Source organism: Poecile atricapillus, chromosome 3 (genome assembly GCF_030490865.1).
Source record: "Poecile atricapillus isolate bPoeAtr1 chromosome 3, bPoeAtr1.hap1, whole genome shotgun sequence".
Lineage (NCBI taxonomy): Eukaryota > Metazoa > Chordata > Aves > Passeriformes > Paridae > Poecile > Poecile atricapillus.
Genome location: NC_081251.1, coordinates 111,876,186 through 111,895,894, shown reverse-complemented (window position 1 = coordinate 111,895,894; position 19,709 = coordinate 111,876,186). Strand labels below are relative to the sequence as shown.

Below are 19,709 nucleotides of genomic sequence, written 5' to 3'. Positions count from 1 at the left end.
TCTGATGTACTACAGGATTCAGGATGAAAGCTGAACAGACATTAAGAGCACACATCAGGAGTTTTTAATTATCTTGTAACAGTTTATTGTGATAGTTGTTTTAAGGATCTGAAAAAAAAAATGTTTCATTTTCCATATTTTGTTCCTATCTGTTTGAATTTATTTTATCTTCTTGCTCCATTGGCATAAAATGTAGAAAGATTTGTTTGCATCCCTCTTTATACATTTAGGTGGTCAGAGAGGGCAGCTGGTCACAGTCTGCCTGTTTAAAGAGTATCAGCAGAAGTACTAGCTTGGGATTCTGGAGAGCCCCTAAACTTTGGAAATATGCTCAGTAGTACTCAGAAGAAATATGCAGGATTTTCTGCACTGAATTGTGGCTCTCCTTCCACCAGGCCTTCAGTTTAGAAGGTTTGTTGTGAGCCCTCCATTTCCACTTACACATGTTAAGTGGTTTTGTGTTGACTACAGGGAACAGAAATTCTCTCGGGAATCTGCAGACCGAGATCTCTGCCCCACAGAGAAGGGGTGTGATGCAGACAGCCCCATGCTTCCTGTGCTGAGAGCCACATTAATGTGCTTCAGACTTCAGTTCTGTCTTTAAAAAATATAAAAAAATATACCCATTAAATCTCCTGCAGCAGAGACAACAGCTTGTGTGACACGTCGCTAAGAAACAGCCAAGAAGTCACAGACATCGTGACTCTCAGGAACTATGGACTTAACTAGATTGGAATAATTAACTTAGAGATTAGTACTGTTCCTCTGTTTCCAGTCCTTGGAGTGATTAATTCTTCTTTCTCGTGATGAAAATATGAGTTCTCACAATCATGTTCCTAACTGTTAGAATATATTGTTTTTTCAGGTTTGCACACAATGTTTCTAAGTTTCATCTTTCATTTAAGATGACTGACACAGGTTTAAAGGTGTACATGTGTAAGGAGGTGAAAATGCATTTTTACCATACTGCCTTGCATAACAGAAGTGTTGCAAAAGTAACTAGTTATTTATTCTGTTTCACAGGATCCCAAAATACTAACTGCACTTGAGGCTGTTGGAAAATCAGAAAATGAGTTGGAAGGACGGATAGTGTGTGTTTGCAGTGGCACAGATCTGGTGAACATCAGCTTCACTTTCATGGTAGCAGAAAACACAGAAATAGCCAAGGTATTTCACAATTAAACACTGTGTGGGAATTAAAAGAACTCATCAGCAGTGCTCAGTTGCTTTTCCTAAGTCTGCATGCATGGCTGACTGAAATACCTGGTTTAGTGTCTGCCTCACTCTTCCAAAGGCCAGCAAACATCCACGTGGAGTGTGTGTGTACACCGTGCTGAGAGGAAACAGTGATTTTTTTTTTTATCAGCCTGTGCATGCACCAGTGTTTTATCCAAATTAGACACTGAGACCATTTTATACAGGACAGAGCATTCCCTGAGCTGTTCAGGGTCTCTGTGTGGGGCTGGCGCAGCAGATGAGGTGAGGATGGTGCTGTGGGTCCGTGACAGGGATGCTGAAGGGAAGTGTAATTACTGACATTTTCCTGGTGGGTGGAGTTCAGCCCTTCAAAATTCTCTTCTGATAACCTAATTGTATCGTGTGGTTCATATTATTTGAAAAAACAAAAGCAGGAAAGAAAATTCTCTGCAGTTATGGGGATCCCAGTGTACCCAGGTTCTTTTCTGTTTCCCGTTGACATGGAACAGTGTTAAGGAAACAATGGTGCTTTCTTTACACGTCATCTTTCCTGAGAACTTGAGATTGCAGTTCACATGCAAGTTCTGGGCTCCACCTGCCCTGGTACTCAGCTGTAAACTGCTCTGAGAAACCTGATCCGAGTGCTGATAGTACACTGCTAGCTGAGATCCAGACATTCACGGGGTTTTAAAATACACAGTCTTTGCTTTTCCTTTCTGTGTTTAGGGTATTTAGGATTATAATGTGTTCTGTCTGTGAGATAAATATTAAATAGTGATCAGTATCACACACCTGGTAAGTCCCCTCCTTTAAAACTGTTTGCTGAATGCAACATCACTAAACTCCTTGCCAGACCTGGTTTATCTTTCATTGCTTTGGATTCATACCTTTGGAAACACTGGTAATGCTGAGTGAACTCCTTTATAGGAGAAATACTTGTATAACTTACATGGGTACACTAAATTGATTTGACTGTGTGTATTTTCAGCAGACTTTAAGGGAAATAACCTGTAAGAGTTATATTTTGAAAGCATTTGAAAAAAGAAGCAAAGCAAAGGAGATGTTTGCAGCATTCACTTTCATACTTAGCCCAGCAGCATCTCTGATTTATTCTGAAAACAGCTGCAGTTAAGTTTCCCAGCCACCTTAGATCTCAATAACCTGTATTAGACTAATTGGTTTGTGAGAATGTTGGCCCATTACAGAGACTGTCACAAGAGATGAGCTAATTATGCTGTTGAAAAGATCTACTGCTCATTAACAGCCATGCCTTACAGAAATGGTGTGTCATGCTGCAGTGGGCAGGCTCTCAGAGGCCCATGGAAGTCAGAGTCCTGCATTTGGGAGCCTTTCCACCAAAATATATATCCAGAACTGTCAGCAGTGATGATCTACCTCATCTGATATATGTTTGAGGCATAAGGGAGAGCATAAAGCAGATCAGGCCAAAAAAATCAATGTAGAGCTTTCTAAGTTGCCTTCGCCGGGGAATTTGGCCTGTACAGTGTTGACCTTTGGTATATGGTAAATACATCAACTTGCTACTGCACTTCTGTGCTAAAATAGAATTTTCTAGGAGTTATCTGCACATAGAAGTGTTCTTGCTTAATTTTTCCTCTTTTGTTCAGGAGGAAAACATCTTTCTTGTGGGACACAGTAAATCCCCTGTAGAAGAAGCAAGCATTAAGTAGCTGTGCAGCTGCTGCAGTTTAAAATAGGCCTCAAATTAATCCATGTTCAAATATAAGCCCCTCCTTTGAAATGACAGAGGCAAGAGTTTGGAGGAGAAGGGGCAGTGACTGAAGCTTAAGCTTCCCAATACGTGTGAGGGTTGTAAAATAGGTGTAAGAAACATATGTGTGAAAAAAGGTGTAAGAAACCTGTGGTTTCTGCTGTCTCCCCTGTTGCCATGAGGAACAGAGCATTGGTCTGTACCTGATTGGGATACTTTAAAATGAGGGAATTGAGTGGCAGATTCAAACACAAAAGCTCAGAACCTTTCTGCCCAGAAAGGTTCTGCTTCTCTGGGTGATGATTAACAATTAGAAAAGAAGCATTTGTTACTTACTGAAGGCAGGGTTAAAATGAAACTGAGTAACCACCAAGAAAACTGGTGGAAATTCCTGTTTTTTTCAGTCAATCCATGCATGGAGTGGTACCACTGGGGAGCAGGTTCTGCCAGGTCCCTGGCAGGGTGGCACAGCTCCTGGGCACAGCTGTGGCAGGTGGGCTGGTGCCTGCTGTGGGCAGTGCTGGAGCCTCCCCTTGGGACCCTTCCAGGCTGGCTTTTGTCATTGTCATCACCTGTGCCCCAGGGCAGCCCCCAGTGCCCCTGGTGCTCTGCAGGGCTGGCCAAGGCATTGCTGAGCTCCAAGTACAGCCACTCCAACAACAAGAGTGTGTTTATTATCTCTCCACTTGTCTCCAAGCTCCAACTCTGGTATTTACATTCTATCTACTTAAATTTTATTGGTGTTTTCAGCTGAGAAATTGGTTTTCATTTCCACTCTTAAAGCAGCCACAAAATAGGGTGTGCTCTGTCTCTGATTGCAAGCAGCTGTCGAGGTCCAGTCCTAAAGCAGCTCCACTGTGGTAGTAGAGAGTGACTGTAAAAGGTGGAATTTAAAACCTGATGTTTGTAATCCTGATTAAATCAGGTTATATAAATTATCCTGAGCTAAAACTAACACACAGACACACATTAGAGATGAGAGCATACGTGTATATTTTTCTTTTTTACTTCCCAGATGGACTTTCTGTGCCCTAGTAATTGGATAATGTGTTTTCCTCTGTCTAGGACAGTTGAAAAGGCCAGTGAGTATTTGAGGGTGAATTTCCTTGGGGAAGAAGTGCTGATGTGAGGCCTCAGCCCTTGGCACATGGGCTGCCAACCCTAGCATTAGTCCAGTAAAGCTGTTGTACTTCAGCAACCCAAAATCTGGACTTCTTGTCTTCTTTGCTCATCCACTCTAGCAATGCATTAAGGAGTTTAACTTAAAAGATTAACCTAAGTCAGCTTCTTTAACATTACTTAATATTAGTGCATATCAGGGGTGAATTTGCCCTGGTGGTTCTTTCCCAGCTCCAGGTGTTTTCTTGGAAAGGACCGTCTCTCCACCTCAGAGATTTTGTCCTTCTGCTTGAAAGCTGCTGGCAGAGGAGTTCAGTGAACACTCCTAATTCAATTCAAGGAAGAACCTTAATGTTAAAATCATGTTTATAGGCAAAGCTCCCAGCAGTGTTTAAGATAATCTGGCTTTGGGAAGTGCTGATGCATTCCTCTGACAGTGCAGTCGGGATGGGAACAGCCATGGGGGAGACAGGGTGGGAAGGAGAGTGGAGCAGCCTTTTACACTGGTTTTACACCTTTAGTTGAATTGGATAGAAAATAGATGTATTCTACCAGTGTGTTACTGAGACAGTGATTCACACTTTGATGCTTTAACCTGTGAGGTACCAGAATGAACTTAATTACTCACACACTGACAAACAACATAAAGGTAACTGCAGGCTCTATCACACAGCTAACAATATTCATGGCATGGAAGTCAACTGCAGTTGAAAACTTTTCATTTTGACATTCTTAAACTTCTCAGCTTCTCGGTTAGAATGAGAAATTGTATTTTGCTGTTTAAAATGGTTCTGATAAGATGAAGCATTTCAGGTCAATAGCTTTTGTTGGTGTTTCTAACAAACTCTTTGATTTACAAAAAAAAAAATCTGTTTCATAGAATCATACAAGTTTGGATTGGAAGGGACTTTAAAGACCATCCATTTCCAACTCCCCTGCCATGGACAGGGACACCTTCCACTAGACCAGGTTGCCCATCCAACCCAGACTGATTGACCCTGATTTTTTTTCCTCCTGGAACAAGCTATTAAACATTTGCCCAAATCATATTGTTAAGAGGGCAAATAGAAAGTAGCAGAAGATTCCCATGGGAATATTCCACAAGTATATTACAGAAATTTCTGTTTTCCCAAAGCTTTGTCTTATTTTGATGTTTCAAAGCAAAACTTTTCAAGGAACCTGCAATATACTCTTAAACAGATTTCTAGAAACCTCCTGCTGTTGTCTGTGTCCCACTGTGGAAGTATGTGGCTTGTGACTCCTAGCCCATGTGATGAAAATTTCTGTATCATGACTGCCTTAAATATATGACCTCAGCTTAACTGTGCCCAGTGTGTTATTTCATTTCATATCATGTTTAAAGAATTTCATGTATGTTTAAAGAATTTCATGTATAAAGAAATCTTTATATCCCAGCCTGCAATTAACTATTGGTGCTTTGCATGTGCTTTTCTGCCTTTTAATGTACATTCTTGGCTGTGCCACTGTGGAATTATCAGTAAATTGACAACTTTAGCCCTGGTTCTCCATAGCCAGGAGGTTGATTCCACTGTGAAAGCTCCACTGTGTTTCTCTCAGTTTGCATTCTAGAGCAGCCAAAGTGATTCCTCCAGAATCAGAGTAGGCATCTCCAATGCTGGAAAAGCCACTCCAGGGTAGGAAGCTCTGTTGAAGTATGGTAGCAGTCTGGACACACTGGGCAGCTCCCAGTACAGAACATGTGAGCCTCAGCTTTCCTGATGGAATATCTGAAAGTCAGAAGGATCCCTTTTATGTTTGTGAAAATACTTGCAGTATTTTCACAGAGATATCCTGTAAAAATCAGCGTTGTGGTTGGTCAGGATAGGGAAGAGGTTTGGCACTGTCACTCCTCAGGTCTCCTTGCTGTGGCTGCTTGGAGTGAGAGGAAGGGTGATTTTCTTGGAGCAAAGAGGAGTTTTGAGATTTTTGCATTGAGAGAATGGGGACATCTGCTGGCTGAGGGGCAAGTGCCAGGAATTCCTGCCAGCCTTTCTTGGGATGAGGTGGGAAACAATTCTCTGTGGGGTTCCTGAGCCTTCAAGCTATGGAGTCCTTGGCAGCCAGTCCCAGACACTGAACACCAAAATCAGAGGGCAATGCCTCCTTGCCTCCCTGGCTTTCCTGGGATAAGTGGAGTGGAGCTCTGGAGAGACTGTGCTGGAAAAGGGAAGGTAAAATCTCAAGAGATCTGGGTAACACTGACCCCATTGGTCAATAAGCCATGCATGGCCTTGTCTGGAATTTCGTGAGCTGTAGGCTGTGGTGATTTTTAACCTTTCGTAATTCTTGTCCTTTTAACCCTGCCTAAATAAAAGGTTGATGGCTAAAATAGAGCTGAAAGGCCAAACTTATTTGCTCACTGCCAGTTCTGCCCACGTTTCATCGGTGATCCTCAGCTAACACAGGGTCACTAAGTGCCTCAGAAGCATTTCAGTCCGACAGCAAAAGCTAAGAGAGTGCTTCTTTGATTTTTCTTGCCCCTTCTCCTTCTAGAGATGTTTGACAGTGTTTGATCTTGTCAGGGAAAAACAACACAGTGCTTGTTCCAGCCTGCAGTGTAGATTTTGGCCTCTTGTCTCAGCCTAAGGGGGTCTGAGCTTAAGCTGCACTGGTGTTTGGTTTTGTTTCTTTTCATGACTGTTGATTTTCTAGGATTAGATACCAGGATCCAGATCCCTCTATGAATCTGGAATAATGTTTGTATATAGGGAGCCATTCAGGAGTTACCACGACAGATTAAAGGTACTGAACCATATTTTGAAAATTGGAAAATATTCAGCTCTAGCATCAGTAAGAATCCAATGTACCCTGATTTCTATCAAAAATGCTTTTTTTTCTAAGACCAAAATGTTTCCTATATACTTCATTTCAGAATTCCACTTGTAGGATTTTCCTTCTTTGCACAGGCAGTGATTTGAAAATGCTGAGCATGAAAGAAGAGAACTGAGGATCTTTATCCCTGTTGCTTAAGTAGATTTATAGATCTTTCAGCTCCATCTGTAAAATAAGGAGCGCTGTCATAGAATACAAGCAAGGCTACTGCTGTATTTTTGTGTTAGCTGACAAAAGCTAACCCTTTCTTTCATCAAAGCCCTTCTTTCATCCCTCCTGCAAGGTCATCAGTCAAATGTACATTAAATCTGGGAATGGTTTGTTGTCAGGAAAACAATATATTGCCAGCTCAATACTGAATTTTGTGAACATCTGTGCACTAGATCACAGTACCTTAAAAGCAAGTATGAAAACAGCATTAATTGGAGACTATTCCAGCTCAGAGGGACAAAGAACCTGACCGTGTTGAATGTGTTGTTGGATTTGGTATTTTGTTGGATTCCTGGTTAATGTGGGGCCAGCTGATAACCATGGGCAGCGTCTGATGAAGCGCTGCAGAACCTGCTCCAGCCCCCAGCCAAGGGCAGGCAGCCAGGTGCTGCTCTGTGGTGTGGAACAGAAGGGATCTGCCTTCTCTGGAGCTGCCATGTCCTGCCCAGGGCACATCACACCAGTGAAAAGATGATTCGGAGCTGGACAGAGGCTCTTGGGTCCCCCCTTTGCTTGCTGCCAGCAGAAATGTGATGCTTTTGTAGCTCATCAGTGTTTGGCTGTAGGTTTGTGCTCTTTTGCTCCAAGGGAGTGCAATTCCTGATTTGGCATCTCTGTCAGGGAGGGGCATTAACACTGAAAAAGGATTAGGGAGACCTGTAAAGTGGGAACCATCAAGAGAACTCCTGCAAAAAAATCACTTAGGAAATGCTTAGTGTATTGATTTCTCTCTTCACTTGTGTTTTTTTTTCTAGCAGTGTTCCTTTTTGGCAGCTCTTCTAGATGAGCAGAAGTAACTCCAGAGCTGAATGCTGGCCAGCTTTACTCATGTTAGTAAAAATGTTAGCTTTTGTTATATCTGGTGGAGTGGCAATCCATTGCCTTCAAATCAGAATGGACCTGTAGGTGTTTAGCTCCAAATGAAATGCTGATATGGTCAGTACTCCACCAGTGGTGGTTTTTTTGGCAGAAAAAAATGGGAGAAAGCCTGCAGCTTATTCACAACATGCATTTGGTGTAATTTAATTTTGCAAGGGTTTTTTTGTTTGCAGTGAATATGCCACCGAGTGGTTGGGTCAGTGTTGGAAGGTGAGGAGTTTTGAAGGGGTACAGACCAATGCAGATCATACAAGGACAAATATTTGTGGAGCTGTGACAGTGTTAATGCAGCAGGAATGTTACATTAATGGATTTAAACAACAACAAAAACAAACAAACAAGCCAAAAACCCTCCAAACCCAAAAACAAACCAAAAATCCCCCAAACACAAACAAATCACAAGCCCCAAATATAAGTAGTTGATGATTGTTGAATTTCAACAGTTCTAGGAAATTGAAATCTATGTAAGACTTGTTCAGGCATTTACCCTGGAATTATCACAAACACCATTCCTTTATCATCTGAGGTGAGGGAACATTTGTAGGAAGAGATAAGTGTTTCCTAAATCTGTCAGTAGCTTCTAGTTATATCAGTTCTAATAAATAATATTATCTTGCCCCATGAACCTTGCTTTCTTTATCTTCCTAGGCAGTCCCTTCAGCCTATGACTACAAAGTCATCTTACTCATGCAGCTGGAAAAAGAGAGATGGGAGGGCAGACTCTCCCTGGGGGGTTGTTTTCAAGCCCAAAAACACACCTAAGAAAACCCCAAATACTACCTATTTTCATAAGTGATATCTTTGTTTTTCAAATGATTCTCAGACACACACTGGATCTATTTAAATACATATTTTATGCAGTACTTACTTAAAAGTACTTACTTAAACTTAAAAATAAGTTTATATTAATATATTAATATACTTAAACATTAACACATCTTAATAAGTGACTGCTTTTCCTAAAGCAAAACAGATTTCATATTTCATGAGTACAGGGGTCTCCTTAAGTGTGTTGTTTATCTGTTGAATTGACACCTTAGACCTTGTTTTATCCCCAAGGGATTTGTTGCCTGCAGTTTACAATATGCCATTTCCCAAAGAGGTTAGTGTTCCTCCAATATAAATCATGATTTTTTTCATCTGTCTTGCAGATGTACAGCAGTCATTCATGAAAAGAAAAACACACTCATCTGCATCTATTTATAAGTGTCATATTCTGGATCCTGCCCAATTCAGCTCAAGCTGCATGCACAGCATTTGGCCAGAAGCAAAAAGCTCCTTTATTCACAAGGTTAATGTTTAGCAGTGGACCAAATCCCATCTCAATTCCACCAGTGTAAATTATCAGTTGAGTAATCCTAGTGTTACAATGGCATAATTGAGATCGAACTTGGCTTGTAGCACTGCCATTTTTTCCTCTTCCCATGGCTTTTTCCTGCCAGGATTCTTGCTGAAATCAATGAGTGTTCATGTCAAGCCTTAAGCTGCTTCTCTACAGCTCTGCAAAGTCGGGGTGCAGGCTACAGCAGAAAAATAGATCCCTAAAAGAGGAATTACATAAATAAGTACTGTAATGCTGCTGTTGGCTGGAAGTCATCCCAGTGATTATTTGGAATGTTGTGCATTTTAAGGATGAAAACAAGCAAACAAGCAGTTCTTGAATATGTAACAGGGTGTTAGATGAGGTTGGCATTGCTGAGAGGTTGTCATGCCTCCCTGTGGTTTGCTCTAGCTTATTAATATTTTATTTCATTCCTTTTTAAACTGGGCCAGTGAAATATGTCCTCACACATTGGATAATGGCGCTCAGTAATAGCTGATATTGTCCCCCTCCACCAAAAGGGAGGAAAATATTCATATAGGATATAAAGAGGCCTTAATAAATCAGTCAGTGGATCACTTGCTTGGCTGGCAATAAGCTGATTTATTAGCACTGCTGATACTACATGTAGCATTGGGAAGAATGGAAAGCACAATCCCTTTGTCCAGTGGAGGATGAAATAGTAATGGGTAAAATGAATGAAATGTGGCTGGACTTTTCCATGGATGGGCTGTGGCATGGGTAGTTTTTTCCTCTGCGCAGGTTATTAACATTATCCATGGCTTCAAGGAGGAGCCTTCCCCCAAGACAAACTTTCCTGCTTTTTCCCTCTTCAGTTTTCCTGATTTGCTGTTTTGGTGGTTTTGTGTTTTTCAGCAATGGGTAGAAGGGCTTGGATCCATCATACATAACTTTAGAGCTAACAATGTCAGTCCAATGACGTGTCTCAAGAAACAGTAAGTTACTTTCTTTCCTCCCCTTTCTCCTTGATTGTTCTGTCCTTGTGTTTTCCTTATTGGAATTAAAAAAAACAAAAAAACCCTTGTTTTTCATAGTTTGACATTTACAAAACACTGTCATAAAGAAAACAGTGTTAAATGAGTTAAGAGTTTGTCTTTCATTGAGACCAAAGGTGTCTCAAGGCCACATTTGGCACCTGCCCAGGAGAAATTACAGGAGAATTTGTAACTGTTCATTTGATTTATTGTAGTGTATGTTTTAATTACTGCCTGGTTTGTTTTTTCTTTGATACATATGCAAGCAAATCCCCATGAGGTTTTCTCATCTTCACACTTGTGTTAATTGCTGTACTGATTTTTTTGGGCTGCTTTTTGCCTCTACAGTTAAAGAAATGTCCTGCCTCAAGCATTAAAAGGTTACAGAAAAATGTTTTTATTGCAGAACAATTATTTTTTTGTACTCATTTAGCAGACGTGGCAATAAGTTAAACATAATGATCTAGATCCCAATTTTAATAAATAGTATTTTAAAAATGTTTCATTCCTAATTTCAGCTGGATGAAGCTGGCCTTCCTAACAAACACAAATGGGAAAATTCCAGTTCGGAGGTAAGCACAGTTGGGGAGCTCTCGGTTCTTTCAGTTCCTAGTTCTATAATTTTAATAAAATTCTTTGGCTTAATAATAAAATATAATGTTAATTTTACTTCTAATACATATATAAGAGTAAGTACAGAACTAGATATTCTTATCTGCCCTCCTTGATAAGCTAGGCAGGACTTCTTATCAGCCTAGTAATTTTTATTTTTTTTTTCAGTCTATTGGAATGAAGATATGAGTTTTTCTAATAGTTTTCAAAGTCACTTAGAGCTAAGAGCATCAGATTTCTCAGCCTAACATTCCTCAAACCCTGGGATGGGTTTTTCAGTTGTAAAATTTGATAAAATACTTTAAAAAGAACCATAAAAGCTTGCAGACCAGTTAAGTAGAGGACAAAAAGGTACTTTTAAACTGTAGTTCCTTGTAAAAGAGACATATACATGTCTGCCAAAAATGCTTCTGCTTTTACAGGAACCCCCAGGATAATATTTGGTTTTGTCCACGTGGTAAATGAATTGTTGGGTTATTTGTTCTCAGGAACAGCATCTTTCTTTCTGTGCAGCTATTAACTATTAAAAGTTACTGCTTTTCAGTCCTCTCTGGCTAGGCAGTGATACTCCCCTCTTTTGCCCTAGGACTTCATTCATGCTCGTGCATTGAGCTGCTTTTCTCTTCATAAAGTACATGCAAACCAGATTTTTGGGGGGCATGCTGGTTTTTCATGAATAGAAACTCACAGAAGGGAGCAAGGAGGACTTTGTAAGATAAGCCTCACACTTTTCTTTATTTTTTTGTCCACCCCCCCGCAAAGAGGATGGAGGATTTTGCAGCTATAGAATCTGCAAAAAGAGAAAGGGCTTGCCATGCTGCTTTCCAAGATTCTTTAGCTTCATTTGACAGGTGACACCTTGACAGTGTTAAAGCTGCTTCAGTGTATTAATCTTCCAGTTCTCACGTGGCCAAGTCCCTGCTTATTTCTCAAACTCAGCTGCCATGAAGCACCTCCTGTGCAGAAGTCCCATGAGGAATATCATCAGCTGGAGGGTAACGATGAGGAAACAATACCACAGGGACAAATCAATTTTCAGGATTTTACAGCTTTATGCCTGTGTTTGAACACAGAACCCTATTCCACAGTATGAATTTATAGTGTGCTAGCTTGTCTGAAACTCTTGCTGCTTTTAAATATTTTACATCACGTTTAGTGAGGCATAAATTCTCTCTGTTGTGCTCCAGCATACTGATTTGTGTATGCAGACTGCCTATTGCTTAAAAATCCAGTTCACTGGGTCCAATGTATTAAATCTTTAAATTTGAATTTGCACTATTTACAGGTTAACATAAATCAGTTCCCTAGCAGTTTAATTTATTGTTAAAGTAGGTTGCTTATAAATTCATAAGGGATCTACCGTTCCATGAAGCTGAATCTCCTTTGCATCTGGATACTCCAAGGAATGTGCTACCTTGGTGTGGGTAAAATGTGGCAAATTTTTGGGGCTCACATGGGAAGTGCTGTGTCACCCCCTTAAAGGATGAGAAGAGATGTTAGTGAGAAGAGGAATATAAACAGAGGAGAGAAAAAAATTAATCTGCTGTGCAGAGCTGCCCTGGAAAAGAGGGGGAATCAGGGCCTTGATGTAGGATGGCAAGGCCATGGGATTTGCCTGACCCAGCAGGAGATGCTGATCATGGAGTGGGACACAGACATCCAGGGGTCAGCCTGGGATGGGGGAGATTTCACTGCTTCCCCCTTTCTTCCATCAACCCTTAGGGCAGAGAAGGGAAGTGGAGAGATCAAAAGGAGACAGGAGGAGGGAGAGGCATAAGGAGAGGGATGTGTGTATGAGGATGGCAGGCCAGGAAGCACTGGGAAATGTGAGCTGAATGGCTCTGATATGTAAGGGGCACCAAAGTTTCACATTTGCTACCCAGGCTTCCCCCCCAGTACCTCTTTCACTGGTTTGAAGCAATGATGCTTTCCCTCCAAATGACCTTTCCCTTTTACATGTTATACCTATTGTTATTTATTCAGCCCTGCTTCCTCCTCTTCCTCCTCCTCCTCCTCCTCCTGCTGCCAGGGGCTCCTGTAGCAATTGCTGTAGTTCTGATCCATACATATCCCCTCGGATACAGAGGAGGTTTCTCTCTCAGAAACAGAACCCCCAGCAGGTCTGTTCAGATGTAGGAATGTGTATCACAAGATCTACCTGTATTTTGTTTTTAAACAGAAGTGCAGTAAAACACCAAGGGGGGGGAAAAAAAAATCTCACCTGCAGAATCAGAGCTCCTCGCATTTCTTCCCAAGTTTGAAACAAATTTTGAAATTATCATATTCCCCATAGGGAATAATGAGCCTTGAGAAGGTGACACTCCTCGGGCTGTTGGTGGCAAATGCCATAAATACTCCTGACTCTTTGGCTGTACAGCTGGGAGTTGCAAAGTCAGAAAGATTTTTCTCAAGCTTGGATTTTAATGTATTCTGGGGCATAGATCTGTTGCTGTTGATGTACTGTGTTTGGGAGAGGAGAAATTCTGGCAGTTAGCAGTGTGAAAACCTTAGGAGAGTAGCAGTTCTGCCTTTTGGGCTTTAATAAATTTTAGCAGAGTCTAGAATCATATTTTCAGCTCTTGCAAAGACACAGCATTTGTAAGGTATTTTGTGTGTTCAGATTTTAACACTACTGTAACAGGTGAGCAAACAGGTCAGTGTTTGTTAAGAAAAAAAAATGTACTTGGTTTCTTCAACTTTCTGCTGGCAGAAAATAGATTTTCTATGTAAGTTGGACCTGCTTGTCTGGACTCTCATTAGAAATTAACTTTGCTCAGTCTATGCTTGTCTCTTTGTATAAGTACATTTAAAAAGATTCAAGCAAGTTTAGGTTCTAACTATGAAAATAGATAGTAAAAGAATAAAAACCTAAACTATGCCAAATGAAGCTTAAATCTGTTTTTCAGTAGTTTAATTAAGTCAATTTGAAAGTAGACTTTTTTTAAGTGTCTTAACTCGGTTACTCCAGAGTGTCTGGAAGAAATCTGTTTCAAGACTCCAGTGTTGGTTGGAAATCAAAGTTAGATAATTTCTTGTACAGTGTTGGCAGGTCAAGCTGATAGATTCAGTGGAGCCATGGTAGAAGATTGATTTTCACAGGTTGTGCTGGCTTGATTTTTGAAGTAATGGTCGGAAAGTGGTGAAAGTCTGAAGTAACCAAGTCATTTAATCCATCAGCAAGTGTGATAGAGTCATATCCCTCAGTTCCAGAGTTGGGAAATATTTTAAATATTTATGAGGAAGTACATTGACATGTTACCATAAGCCCCAAATCACTGTAGGTGGAACATGAAGAGTGAACACCTGTAGGTGTCAAGATGAAAGTAAATCAGCTAGGATGGAGTCTCTTCTGATAGAAGGAAAAGCAGTTTTATTTGCAATAGCCTTAGCAAAATGAAAGTGTCATGCTGTATTTTTACAATCTTTTTTGATTCATGCAATCTTCTCTACACTGCTGCTCTCATTACAAATTACTGCTATGTTTGCTGTCAGCTTTTGTGAAATAAAAAAATACATTTGGCATCAAAAGTTCATTCCCTGCAGCCATGGAATCTTGGCACACATCTGATTAATTACTTACACCAATATTACATGTTTTACAGGACATTTATTATTGGAGTCCAATTCATTACAAAAGACATAGAAATTTACAGGGCTGGAAATAGGCTGTAAATTGTAAAACTAACATTACTGTGTGGTTTAGAATTAGTAGAAAAAAATAGATGCCTGAGAATTTTTTTAAGAAACAAGTGCCTAAAGTTAAACTCAGTCTATATTTTAGTGAAAATATCTTGGTACTTATCAACTTTGAAAAATCAAACAGCTAACTTAGATGCCTAAATAGGGACATAGAAACCTAACTGTTGTAAAGACCAAGTAAGAAAAACATTGCTAAGTTTTGTTAAAATATTTTTTTATCATTTAGATATTTTCATTTCCTGATCTTAACTTTATTAGTATGAAAATATTTACATAGGCAGTTTAGAGTGTTTTGGAGAATAAAACAACCGTGAATTGCTATGGCAACAAATAGCGGCAACAATTTGTTTCACGTCTCTTGCCATGTGAAATTATTTATTATGCATGAGATTAACTAAAAGTCTCAGCAAATGTTTGTCTCGCTTGATGATAAAGAGCAACACATTCTTATCAGCAGCCATAGAGCGTTTCCCAATGTACAGCTTTTGTTAGAAATAGATATTGGATACAGACTTCAGTTTCTCTCTCCAGACTAGGACACCAAAATCAAGGGGCTGTGGGTCACAGCATTTTAGCTCAAGCCCTAAACAGAAGGCACGAGGGCTGTCAGGTTTGGATCCTCCTTTCCAGACCCAGAGGTTATTCAGACTCATCTCAAATGGAAACAGAAATAGACCACTCTCATATTAATCATACCAAATAGCCACGTTTTTGTGGGATTTATCTCATTCCAAGTGAAACGAGTTTGTCAGTCGTACACACGGTGAAGTCATGCTTTGGGGAGGAGCAGGATGCTCATCAGTTTGGTGGAAATATTCCAGTGACAGCTGAGGCTTACCTAAAGGATTTGTGTGTAGCATGACTAGGACAGGATATTCTCAATGGCTGTGAGCTGAGGGAGCATCCAGAGGGAGGAGTGAGCACTGCAGCAGGGAATGGGATTTGGCATGTGGCTGGGAGTCTCTTGATACAGCAGCTGCTTGAAAAGGAAGGAGGAAGGAAGCTGCCTTTGGGAACAGCCCACTCCTGCCTTATGGAGACACAGTTTAATGCCTGGGATGGAAGGGAAGGCACCACAACCAGGAATGACCAGAGACACGAGTCTCCTGCTGCTTTCGAAACAGTTATTTATATCAGCACACAGCTTAAAAGAGCAAACAAAAGAATGCTTTGCATAGCTCTGTATCTCAGTGTATTGGGGGAAAAAACCCTCTTTTGTTCTGTTTGCAGTTCATTATTTTGATGTATTTTCTGATGTCTGGCTTGCAGGCAGAGCAGTGCTGCTCTGTGGAGCTTAGAGCACTTCTTCAACTGCACTATTACTTGGAAGCTGCTTACATTCATCAGCAGAAGCCAGAGGAAAATGTTGGCAGTAAAAGCAAGAGAGAGAGAAAGAACTGATTGTTTAAAAAATGACTAACATTTCTCTGCTTTTTTTTTTCTCTCCATTGTTTTTTGTTTTAGCATAACCAGAACCTTTGCATCAGGTAAAACAGAAAAAGTGATCTTTCAGGCACTTAAGGAATTAGGTCTTCCCAGCGGAAAGGTATTTAGTTGTTTTGAATAACTGTTTTTGTATACTAATAAAGTGATGACTCATTCACATTTATAGCTGTAATCTAAGTCATTTGCATCACAAAAACTGTGCCTATTGTGTGTTACTTACTAATCACTGGAGGTTGTTTACTAGAGCCAAAATGTAATTAAATCTGTATGACACAGAGGTCCTTAAACCTCTTAGAGGGGGTGGCCCTTCTCTTCTGTCACAAGCTACTTTTTGTTCATTTATGTAAAGTATATAAGCACAAAATATGCATGTAATAGATTTTTTTGTTTAATTTCTTGGACTCCTCCTGCTCTTTGCTCCACTCCTTTGGAGAGCTCCTCTCCAGCTCTGTCCTACTTCCAGAGGGAGCAGAGAGCAGCCCCAGAGAGGTGGTGGCTTGAACTTTTTGGGTTTGGGTTGGTTTTTTTATAAGCTTCAGAAGAAAAATAAATTGTTTTCCAGCTCTGTGTTTATGTAGAATTATTGTTACTGTGAGGTTAGAATACAAGCACATTAAACAGATCTATGATAAAGATGAATTTGGAATTACTTTGAGAGAGTAGAAAAGAAACCAGGTAAATTTTTACTTGGGAAGGAGCTAAAGCAGTTCTGAGTTGCCTTTTTGTGATATAAGATATTCTCTTGGGAAAAGAGCACATAAGCTCTCTTGTCTGGATAAATGTACCTTTGCATTTTGTTGCAGAATGATGAAATTGAGCCTGCAGCTTTTACTTACGAGAAATTTTATGAGCTTACCCAAAAGATATGTCCCCGAACTGACATAGAGGATCTCTTTAAGAAGATGTAAGTTCAAATTTAATATAATCTTGCTTTAAAGACATTTTGCCATATTTTTAGTCCATAACTAATAGTGACAGAACACTGTAAAATTTATCTACCCTCCAATTCTAGTAGCATCAGCAGTACTTTAGAACAAGCTCCAGTCTATGTTTTACCCCTTTCTCCCTTCTCAGACTGTTAATGTAAAAGTTCACTCTGTATTTTAGAGCAACTTTTACATGAGTTAAAGGAAGCACCTGGAACTTTTTTTTTTTTTTGCATTGGCTTTACTAACTCCTGTAATTTTTAACTTGCTCCTTTAGGTGATTAACACAGTATGTGAACTAATTAAATCAAGTAAGAAATTTGAAGTTTGAGAAGTTTCTTCACCCAATTTATTCTCAGCTGGAGGACTTACATGTTGTTTTGTGAAGTAATGTTTGTTCAGTGATAGGAAGATATGTTGTGGGAGATGTACTGTGCCAAGCATAGACAGTTAGTATGTTTTCTGTGACTGTTCATTTTGAGATTATAGAGCTACTTTCAAGTAGAAAATAGTAGGTGGTTTTAAAAGTATCAACAATGTCAACATGTAAATCATACCTACTGTAGCATCATGTATAAAAACTTACATTCTCTAATAAATTCCTTTTCAGCAATGGAGACAAAACTGATTATTTAACGGTAGACCAATTAGTGAGCTTTCTAAATGAAGTAAGCTTTTTCATACATTAACTACCATACAAGTCTGTCTGCAGTGGCTTGCTTCTTCCAATCTTTCCATTGCATGCACCATGCCATTGTTTGCTACGCTTCTGATCTGCTGATCTTTCCATTATGGTAACACCCAGGTGCAAAAATCAGCTCCAGCCGTGTGTGGTGTTGTGCTTTCTACATGTTGGCTTTGCAGTTGTGTCTGGTTACTTGCTGCTGTGTTATGGTGTGTGTTCTGTGTGTTTTATGCTTTTTATCCCGTTACATTTGATGTAGTTTCCACTAAAATATACTCAGTATTTTATTGAAGGCAATTATTTTACCTGCATGCCCCAGCTAAATATATCCGCTAGTCCTTCTAGAATAATAGAAAAACTGAAGTAGGCATTTATAAACAGGAATTTGATTCTCCTCAGCAGTATTATTTCAATCTGTTACAAATCTAAGAGTTAAGAGGATATTTTAAGAGTCTGTATATGATTTTTAAAATACCATGTGTGCAGAATAAGAGGAAATATTTTTATTGCTGTATTTCCAGAATACAGTTGTTGGCAGAAGTATTTAGAATTTCTTAAAAGCATCATGAGTGTGTGAAGTAGTTCAGTAAACAATGTGGGGTTAGCCCTTTTCTATTCCTAAAGCACAGTAAATTACAGAAAAAGGATTCATTTGGAATTCCAGCAATAAATGCACTATGTGGATTTGACAAGAATACACCCATGGAAAACAGACACATCCTACTTGGTTTTGTACCAGGAGATTATTGCCATCCTGAACATGGGAAGCTGCTGACCTCACTAGGTGACATTTTTAGGTGTACTACCAAAAAATTTCTCCATCTAAAATTGTTTTACTAGTTATAGTTCAATTTTTATGTTTTTATATATGCATATATATATATAAGATACTTCAAAATGAAGATCCAAGCTGTAAGTTCCCTATATATCAGATTTAGAATATAATTTTATTTTTCAGTATGGAATGTGTTCCTTACTCTTCACTAAACCTGAATTACTTGTGGATAGGGTATTCAAAAAGAAAAGAAAAAGGGAAGATTAACAGCTTGATTACATAATTGGGGTTATATACTTGGGGCTTTAGTTCATATCTATTGGCAAGTTGGAGCACAGGCTTAATCTTATTGCTGTGAGAGATGCTTTTATCACAGCTCTTTACACAATTCAGTGTCTAAATGTTTGCAGGGCCGGGGTCAGAGCTAAGGCTTGTCATTTTTGCTTCTATATTGGAGAGAGACAGGATATTGTTGTGATTTAAATTATAAGTTATCCTTTTAAAGCACCTCAGCCCCCAATTCACCTGTAGATGCATTTTACTGCTTGAAGCACACAAGCCTATCCTCACTTTAAACCATGTTGGCTTCTGATTTTTTTAGTGTCACTCTTCATTTTCAGGTAAATTATTATTTTCTCATTATTTAAAAGTTGATCTCTAATTGTTTTAGTTTATAGTTCTTTGAAGGGTAAATTTCTGAAGAAAAGTTGACAGCATTTGTAAGATCCCCTGGTCTCTAATAACTGATTAAAAAATTAAGATTGAGTTGTTGTGCTCTCAATTTTGTGTTGCTTTAGCAATTCTTTTTACAGAATTAGAGACCTTATTTATAGGTAGTATTGGGGGAAAATGCATCTTGTTGAATACATCCATATAGACAAAATACATTTTGCAATTGTAAATCTTGTGGTTTGCCCTTTAGTTGGGGACCAGAGCTGGGGAAAATTACTCAAGTGTTTTTTGTAGAGTAAAACATTTATTCTGGTGACTGAAACCGATGCCTTTGGTCTGTGTTGGAGGTCTTTTGGTCTCCAAACAGAGTTTAAAGTTTGGGTCATAATTTGAAAGGCACAAAATTACCCAGAACGTGCCTCCTGAAGGGATCATTTCTGTCCCCTTGGCAGCTGGCCAACACTGCAATTAGCAGTGGTGTCTAATGCTGGCAAATATAAAAAGGTTATTATCATTACATAGGAGAGGGGAGTTACTTGGCAGAGCAACTCTTCATGAGACTCTTTAACTTCAATTATTTTGAAGTAA

The 19,709-nt window shown here is 39.5% G+C and overlaps 1 protein-coding gene across 3 annotated transcripts in view; it reads left to right on the top strand.

The window, feature by feature from the left end:
• The window catches only part of PLCB4 (phospholipase C beta 4), a 185,830-nt gene that overhangs the window by 103,670 nt on the left and 62,451 nt on the right, over nucleotides 1-19,709 (top strand). For all 3 annotated transcript variants that reach the window (XM_058834152.1, XM_058834150.1, XM_058834151.1), the window contains 6 exons: nucleotides 1,024-1,167; nucleotides 10,188-10,267; nucleotides 10,825-10,878; nucleotides 16,082-16,163; nucleotides 16,867-16,967; nucleotides 17,600-17,657. In XM_058834152.1, the coding sequence (XP_058690135.1) occupies nucleotides 1,024-1,167; nucleotides 10,188-10,267; nucleotides 10,825-10,878; nucleotides 16,082-16,163; nucleotides 16,867-16,967; nucleotides 17,600-17,657 (519 nt within the window). The remainder of the gene's footprint in view (nucleotides 1-1,023; nucleotides 1,168-10,187; nucleotides 10,268-10,824; nucleotides 10,879-16,081; nucleotides 16,164-16,866; nucleotides 16,968-17,599; nucleotides 17,658-19,709) is intronic.